This window comes from Echinops telfairi, unplaced genomic scaffold (genome assembly GCF_000313985.2).
Source record: "Echinops telfairi isolate 266 unplaced genomic scaffold, ASM31398v2 ScPeMD7_655;HRSCAF=1070, whole genome shotgun sequence".
Lineage (NCBI taxonomy): Eukaryota > Metazoa > Chordata > Mammalia > Afrosoricida > Tenrecidae > Echinops > Echinops telfairi.
In genome coordinates, this window is record NW_022104553.1 from 20,898,643 (window position 1) to 20,907,370 (window position 8,728).

The 8,728-nt window shown below is 56.8% G+C and overlaps 1 protein-coding gene across 1 annotated transcript in view; it reads left to right on the top strand.

Annotated features, from left to right (window-relative positions):
* Nucleotides 1-302: 302 nt before the first annotated feature.
* Nucleotides 303-8,728, top strand: part of SYT3 (synaptotagmin 3) — a 12,294-nt gene continuing 3,868 nt past the window's right edge. Inside the window, exons 1-4 of the mRNA XM_045292616.1 lie at nucleotides 303-414; nucleotides 1,358-1,898; nucleotides 5,753-6,134; nucleotides 6,509-6,727. Coding sequence (XP_045148551.1) covers nucleotides 303-414; nucleotides 1,358-1,898; nucleotides 5,753-6,134; nucleotides 6,509-6,727 — 1,254 coding nt within the window. The remainder of the gene's footprint in view (nucleotides 415-1,357; nucleotides 1,899-5,752; nucleotides 6,135-6,508; nucleotides 6,728-8,728) is intronic.

The following is an 8,728-nucleotide window of genomic DNA, read 5'->3' on the forward strand; positions in this document are numbered from 1 at the left end:
AGCCAGGGGCACGGGGTACCTGGGTTCAAATCCCACCTCCCCTTTTTGCTAACTAGATGGTCTTATGCAAGCAATTCATCTTTGGCACCTCAGTTTCCTCATGTAGAAAATGGGGCTAAAGAATAAAAAGGGCAAAAGTGGTTGGTGGATTTGAACGGCTGACCTGTGGATTGGGCAGCACAGCTGCCTAGTCCACAGTGCCACCAGGGCTCTCCTTAAGAGGGCTGACTGAAAATGATAGTCACAGTTATGATTTATGAGAGAGAAAGGATACAGATTAAAGCAGCAAAACAAAGAGGTGCATGGGGCAGGGTCCAGGGGAGACTAGGTGCGACATTACAGTTGTCCTCACCCAGGGGAGTATTGCCACTCAAGGAAGCTCCTCTAAGCTCAAGTTTCTGGACTTCTACGGGGGTCAGTCACATAGGCTTGGCTGACCACCCACCCGGCGGACCATCCACCCCGCTGAGCTTAGTCTCCAGCCCCTTCAAAAGTCAGACTGTTGCCTGTAACCTAAGAACTGCCACACATCACAAGGTTAATACACAGACCCGCTCTTTCTCAGGGAAAAGACAGGCCTTTCTACTCCCATCCAGAATGTCAGCCTCGGAAACCCACAGAGCAGCTCTACCCTGTTCTAAGGGTCACTAGGAGTAGGATGTTTGTTTTGTTTTTTAAATCTCCTCAAGGAGATCTGGTGGCATGGTGGGTTAAGTGTTGGGCCGCTAACTGCAAGGTCGGGGGTTCTAACCCACTGGACAGTTGAAGGGAGAAGGAGGAGACTCCTTGCTTCTGCAAAGAGTTACAGCCTCAGGAATACGCAGGGGCAGTTCTACTCTGTCCTACGGAGCCACTGAAGGATTTATTTTCTATCTTTCAAATGAAGATTCGCAATGGACCGGCCATCTCTTGAGGAAGCATAGAGTAGCTCAATGGTTTAGACGGTGTGCTCTAGAGCCACGCAGACCAAATTCGAATCCCAGCTCCCCTGCACACTGGCTGTGTGACTTTGGGCGGGTCCCTTGTAACGATCCCAGGAGCGCTGGTGGCAGTAACGAATTGGGCTGCTAACCTTAAGGTCAGCAGTTCTAAACCACCAGGCACGCGGGAAAGAGATGGGCTTTCTACTACTGTAGTTAGTCTCAGAAACCCACAGGGTCAGTTCTACCCTGTCCCTATAGGGGCGCTATTGAGTGGACAGTGACCCCGGAGAATTGAGTTTGCAGTTCTTGGGGTCATGGCGTTTAAGTGAAGATGCAGGCACAAATTGCTTAGGACAAACCCTAAAGGTTAGGCTCTCCGGGGTGACCTCTGCCGCACTCATGACCCCTGCCCTCTGCCCTCTTGCCCTCTCCAGACATCTCGGTGAGCCTGCTGTCCGTCATCGTGACCTTCTGTGGCATCGTCCTCCTGGGAGTCTCCCTCTTCGTGTCGTGGAAGTTATGCTGGGTGCCCTGGCGGGACAAGGGAGGCTCCGCTGTGGGCGGAGGCCCCCTGCGCAAAGACCTCGGGCTGGCAGGCTTGGTTGGCGGAGGCGGGCACCACCTGGGGGCTGCCCTCGGTGGCCATCCTCTGCTGGGCGGCCCCCATCACCACGCCCACACGGCCCACCACCCGCCCTTCGCCGAGCTGCTGGAGCCGGGCGGCCTGGGAGGCGCGGACCCCCCGGACCCCTCCTACCTGGACATGGACTCCTATCCGGAGGCGGCGGCCGCCGCGGTGGCCGCTGGAGTCAAACCCAGCCAGACGTCCCCGGAGCTGCCCTCGGAGGGCGGCGCCGGCTCCGGGCTGCTCCTGCTGCCCCCGAGCGGCGGGGGCTTGCCGAGCGGCGGGGGCTTGCCAAGCGCCCAGTCTCATCAGCAGGTCACCAGCCTGGCACCCACCACCACCACCACCAGGTGCGAGGGAAGATGGGCGGTTGGGCGTCCACTCTGAACGTTTGCCTTTCCTCTGTGCCCGTTTCCCCATCTGTGGCTCTCCCCAGGGCCTGGGGAGGGTCTGAGCCCCGAGTCGGGCAGGATGGGATTTGGGGTGTGGACATTGGCTGGTTGGGTGGTTGGGGGTCCACTCTGAATGCTCTTCCTCTATGCCCATTTCCCCATGTGGCCACCCCAGGGAGCGAGAGAGAGAGAGAGAGAGAGGTGGCTGGTGTCTCTGAGTCAGCCCTAGGGTTTCAGGATAAGGAGAGGTGAGGGGTCTGGATGCCTGAGTTTGAAGGAGGCTGGGGGCCTGTACTTCAGGGTCTAAGAGAGGAGGAAGGTTGGGACTCAAGCCCCCTGGGTCTGATGGAGGAGGGAAGTGGGGTTCAGGGCTTCAGGGTCTCAGGAAGGAAAAGCCTGGGGGTTCAGACTTCAGGATTTGGAGGTGAGATGAGGGTTGAACCTCTGAGTCCTTGGGGCATGAGACAGTTCCTCCCTTTAAATGAGCCGGGAGCCCAGGAGGGACTGCCCGTGGCCCTGTTCATGATTCCCATTCTCCCTGTGCACGTACTGGGTTCCGGACCTCCCCCAAGAAAGCAGATGTGGCCAGAGATCGCTCCCTAGCGGATCACGCGCACCTTTTGGTTTCCCATAGGAAAGTTTTGCTAACACTACACTCCCCTAAGGAGCCCCGGTCAGCAAGCTTAGCAGTTCGAACCCACCCACCGCTCCAAGAGAGAAAGACGAGGCTGTATGCCCTCATAAAGACTAACAGCCTCAGAAACCCACAGAGGCAGTCCTACCCTGTCCTTCAGGGTCCTCTCGAGGGGTGTGGACTCAATGGCAGTGAATTTGGTCTGGTTTGGAATTTGATGACACGCAGGAACAGCGGGAGGAGGGAGTCCCTGGGTCCGCACGAATGGTTAGGTGGCAGGCTGGCAGTGGAAACCCAGCCAGAGGTGCCCAGAAGAAAGGCCTGGTGATTGGCCTCCCAGATGCCACAGCCCCGGACACCCCAAGGGCAGCACAGTTTCTCTCTGCACAGAGGGGTCGCCGTGAGATGATGACATCCACTCCACAGAAAGTGGTTGAGTATTTTGGTCCTGGTCCGGTTTGGTTAGGAGCCCTGGTGGCATCGTGGGCTATACACTGGGCCGTTTGAAAACCCCAGCCATCCCACGGGAGAAAGAGGAGACTTTCTATTCCTGTAAAAAGTTACGGGAAACCCACAGGGGCAGTTCTACCCTGCCCTGTAGGGTTGCTATGAGCAGGCATGAACTTGAGGGTAGTTGAGCATTAGAGAGCATTGATCTGGTCTGGTCTGGCATGAAGCCCGAGCTGTGTGGCCTAGGAAACAGCGGTGCGATCGTCACTGCCCGGATGTTGTTGCTCGCTATCCAAGGAGGTGCGTGGTCTGCTGATCTCATCAGGCCAGGTCAAAGCTGCAGACGCCAGCTGAGGGAGGGACCCTCAGGAGGCAGCCGTCTCTAGTGGAAAGCTGTCTCTGGGAGACTCGGACTCGCCACTGCCGGTGGCGGTGTCCCCGCCGAGACCCAGAGGTCAAGGAAGTTAACCAGGCCCAGAGGTGTCCGTGTCAGCGGTGCTCGTGTACGTCAGTGTTCAGCCTGTGCAGAGGGGAGAGCTGGGAGTTCCGGGCAGGAGGGTACCTTCGTGCAAAGGGGAGCATAGTGCATTCTGGGAACCGTCGTTAGGAGGGCTCAAGAGTAAGTTCGAAAAGAGCACTTTGGGAGATGAGACTGTGAATGGGGATGGGGGTGGGGGGATATGCAGACCATAAAGAGCCCTGAGCCCTGGGCTCAGGAGCCTGGGTTCATCCTGAGGGTACTGGGGAGCCATGGAAGGGCTGTGATGGGGCAGGATGGAGTCAGTGCTGGGTATGAGGCCTCAGGAGAGATGGCCCCAAGAGGGAGAGAGGCTGTGCAGCGGCTGTAGGGACGGAGGTGGGAGGATCTCTGGAGGGGCAGTCAGGAGAGAGGCAGCGGTTTGTATATGGGCAGAGCAGAGAGGGAAGAGGTGAGGATGCTGCCTGGGAGTCTGGCCGGGTGATCACCTGCAAATCTTCAGGGCAGTAGAACGTGTCTTCTTGCCTCCAAGTATCAGCTGGTGGGGTGACCTTGCAGTTGACAGCCCAACCAGTGAGTCACCAACTACCTCTCCAGGGCTCCCTAGGGAGGTCGCTAGGATAAAGCCATCGGGTCACTTGGAGTCAGAATAAACTCCATGGCAGTGGGTCTGGGCTTTCTTTTTCTTTCTTGGTGGATTTGGGGAGAAGCTCTGGTGGTACAGTGGCTAAAACACTCAGCTGCTAACCGAAAAGTCAGCAGTTCGAACCGACCTGCTTCCATAAACAGTCAAAAAAGAAAAGAAAATGAAGAAACGCAAACCCACTGCCATCAGGCTCTTTCTGACTCTGGGAAACTCAGACTCGCGTTTCCGCCACTGTCCACCGTTACCGGGGCAGCCGGCCTCCTCTTTCTCCCTTGGAATGGCTAGTGGGTTCAAACTGCCCTCGTTTTCATTGGCCACTGAAGGCTTTACCTCCCTGCACCCCCAGAGCTCCTTGAGAAAGAAGGGTCAAGCTGGATTCACTGCCAACTGCCCCAGTGGGTGTCTCTTTTATTTATTTTATTTTCAACAGTTTTATTGACATCTGCCCATCTATACAATTCAGTAGTTCAGTCAGAGTCAGAGAATTGTCCAATCATCAGCACAATCAGTTTTAGAACATTTTCTTGGTTGTTGTACTCATCATGATTAGCTCCCCAGCCCCCCACCTCCCCTGCCACGTCTCCAAGGAAGCATGGATCTAGTTACTGTCTCAGTCGATTTATCTATCCTGGATTTCCTATACAGAAAACATGCAAAACCCAACCAACACAGGAACTAACTAACTAACTAACTAACTAACTAACTAACTAACTAACTAACTAACTAACTAACAAGCATAGCAAAGCCAAACAGATCAAAACCTTAACCGAAAAGAAAGCAGAAAATATTAAAAACCAGAACAGATTTAAATGGATCCTAAGGGAGATCAAATGACCAGGCACTAAATTTAGCCTTCCTGCATCTGCAACAACCCACTTCTAATGCATCCTGGACCTGCGCAAGGCGATTCACATCCCTGGTCCAGGGCCAGAGGGGATTCACCAGGGGCTAACCCCACTTGCCTTTTGGGAGTAGCGAGCCTCAGCTGTCTCCCACGGAGCTGCTGGTGGTTTTGAACTGCGGACCTTGCAGTTAGCAGCCCAACGGGTCACCACTGTGCCATCAGGGTTCATGTGGGAAGAAGGAAGGAAGGAAGGATGGATGGAAGGGGAAATTCTAGGCTAGGGGGGAAGAAAGGTCACGTGGGTGAGGTTGAGGCCTGAGCTGGGCCCAGGGCTGTGGGGACACAGGATGGAGGAGGAGTGCTGAAGAGATTTCAGAAAGGGTACATGGTCTACGCTGTGTAAGGAGTGGGTTACCTTATGGTCAACGGTTCAAGCCCACCAGCCTCTGCGAGGGAGAAAGATGAGTTTGCTCCGGTAAAAGAATTACAGCCTGTATATGCAGAGAGTCACTAAGAGTCAGAATCAACTCCATGGCAGTGGGTTTGGTTTGGGGTTTATTTGGTGCTGTGTGGGGTCAACAGTTCGAGTCCAGGAGGAGGCCTCTGCAGGGGAGCACCCTTTCCTGCCTGCAGATGGGCAAATGGTTACTTCGAAGTTGCTCAGTGAGTGAGGGTGGCAGTTGGGGAAGAAGCATTTGGAGGCGGGGAAGCTGACGCCACTTCTGTCTCCCAATACACACACCCCTGAACCCCATCGCAGGTACCCGGCCCTGCCTAGGCCTCTCACCCAGCAGACGCTGACGCAGCCGGACCCGGGCAGCGAGGAGCGGCCGCCTGCCCTGCCTGTGCCCCTGCCGGGCGGCGAGGAGAAGGCCAAGCTGATCGGGCAGATCAAGCCCGAGCTGTACCAGGGCGCTGGGCCGGGCGGCCGCAGGGGCGCCTCCGGGGCGCCGGGCTCCGGCGAGGCGGGCGCGCCATGTGGCCGCATCAGCTTTGCGTTGCGCTACCTCTATGGCTCGGACCAGCTGGTGGTGCGCATCCTGCAGGCCCTTGACCTCCCCGCCAAAGACTCCAACGGCTTCTCCGACCCCTACGTCAAGATCTACCTGCTGCCCGACCGCAAGAAGAAGTTTCAGACCAAGGTCTGGGCCGCGGGGAGCGAGCAGCTGCGGGTGGGGGGCTTCTGGGCCTGGGAGCAGGACTCCTGGGCCAGACGGAAGAGGGGCCTTAGGGGCAGGACTCCTGGGTCAGCTGGAACAGGGGGCTTAGGGTCAGGACTCCTGCTCTGAGGGAGGAGGGGCTTAGGGGCAGGACTCCTGGGTCAGATGCAAGAGGGGGCTTAGGGTCAGGACTCCTGCATCAGATGGAAGAGGGGCCTTAGGGGCAGGACTCCTGGTCTGAGGGAGGAGGGCTAGGGGTCAGGATTCCTGGGTCTGAGGGAGGAGGGTTCTGGGACTCCTGGGTCTGACGGAGAAGGGCCGGTGGGCATAGCGTCCGCCCCTCTCCACCCTGCCAGGTGCACAGGAAGACCCTGAACCCCGTGTTCAACGAGACCTTCCAGTTCTCGGTGCCCCTGGCCGAGCTGGCGCAGCGCAAGCTCCACTTCAGCGTCTATGACTTTGACCGCTTCTCGCGGCACGACCTCATCGGCCAGGTGGTGCTGGACAACCTCCTGGAGCTAGCCGAGCAGCCCCCGGACCGCCCGCTGTGGAGGGACATCGTGGAGGGCGGCTCGGTCAGTGCCCACAGTCCTGCCAGCCCTTAAGCGGGAGCCCAAACTCCTTGGTTTGCAGCCCCCACCCCCACCCCCTATTTCATAACCTTCTAGCGGCAGGTCCCCTGGAGTCCTTTTGCCTTTTAAGCACTGGCCTCATGGAGACAACGAGGATCCCTGGTAATCTAGTGGGTTATGAGGCACGGCACTGCTAACCCTTGAGCTCAGCAGTTCAAAACCCACGCCGCTCCGTGGAAGCAAGATGAGGCTGTCTGCTCTGGCAAAGACTGACAATCCCGGAAAACCTCAGGGGGGTGGGGGGGTGTCTCTCTTGTCCCCTAGGATCCCTCTGAGCCGGAATGGACTTCATGGCTGGGAGTTTGGTTTTAGCAGGTTGTTTATTAAGACAGTCCTATTGTCGGCATCCTCGCTAGAATAGGTAATGAGGTCATGGACAGCCATGCCCACGCCCCTCGTGATAAATATCAGCACTATGCCTTAGCCACCCCCTTCTGAGGTCCCTGGGTGGACACAAACGCTTGGTGTTTGGCCGCTCACCTAAAGGTGGATGGTTCAAACCCACCCAGCGGCACCCCGGAAGAAAGGCCTGATGATCTATCTGCTTGGGTAAAGCCGACAGCCAAGAACATCCTATGGAGCAAGTGCCACACTGTTGCCCGCGGGGGTCACCGTGAGTCAACCCTGGAGGGCAGCAGGTCTGGTTTTATCTGTTTGGTTGGTTTTTAACTTAATTAATTATCTTTAACTCCCTTCGACTTCTGATAAGGAGCCCAGGTGGCTTAGTGGTGACACGCTGGGCTGCCAACCCCAACGTTAGCGGTTTGAAACCGTCAGCCGCCGCGTGGGAGAAAGGAGAGGCCTTTCCTTCCGTAAAGAGTTGCAGTCTCGGAAACCCACAGGGGCTGTTCTACCTGCCCTGTCAGGTTGTCATGCCTCAGAGGTGACCCAATGGCAGGGGGGTTGGGGTTTGGGGACTTCCGATAAAGGAACTCCCCGCGGTGCACCTGGGAAGGGTTGGGTGGCTCACCTCAGGGTGAGCAGTTCAAAACCGCCAGCCCCTCCTCAGGAGAAAGATGAGGCTGTGTACTCCACACCCAGAGTGACAGGCTTGACAACCCCCGAGGGCAGGGAGTTTTTTCACTTCCGACCAAGGGACTCCTGGTAGAACATGGGTTCCGTGTCGGGTTGCTCACCTTAGGGTTAGCAGTTCAAAACCAGCAGCTGCTCCCAGGGACAAAGATGAGGCTGTCTGCTCTGGGCAGACTGACAGCCCCAGAAACCCATGGGGCCAGTTCTACTCTGTCGTGTAGGGTGTCTAGGAGCCAGTGCGTTTGTTGGTGTCATTGTCAGGTGTCATTGAATCGGTTCCGACTCACAGCAGCTCCACAGACACCCCCCTCTTGCACCCACCTCACAATTGTTCTTCGGTTTGAACCCCTCAATGCAGCCATGGCGTCAGTCCAGCTCCTTGCGGGCCTTACTCTCTGTCGCTATCATGCTACTCTCCCAAGCACGATGTCCCTCTCCGGGGACCGGTCTCTCCTGACAACCTGTCTAACGTATGTGAGACCAAGTCTCGCCATTCTTGCCTTGAAGGAGCCCTCTGGCCGTACTTCCTCCAAGCCCGGTTTGCTCTCTTGGCAGTTCCTGGTGCTTGCCATGTTCTTCTCCAGCGCCATAATTCAACCGCACCGATGCTTCTAGGGGCCCCCATAGTCAATGTCCAACTGGCACACGTGTCGGAGGCGACTGGAAATAACCGGGACTCTGGTCAGGCGCCCCTTAGTCTTCAAAGGAACAGCCTTGCTTCCCCATAGTTTAATGCAGTCTCCTGTGGCTGATTCACCCCAATGCAATGCAGTCGTTTGACCTCTCGATTGTTGCTTTCTCTGCGCATTGATTGTGGTTGGGCTTATTGGCAAGCACCTGCCCATCGGCTGGCTGCCTGCGATCTCAACTCCCGCCTCCATCTCTGACTTCTGCTTTCTGACCACCTCCCCC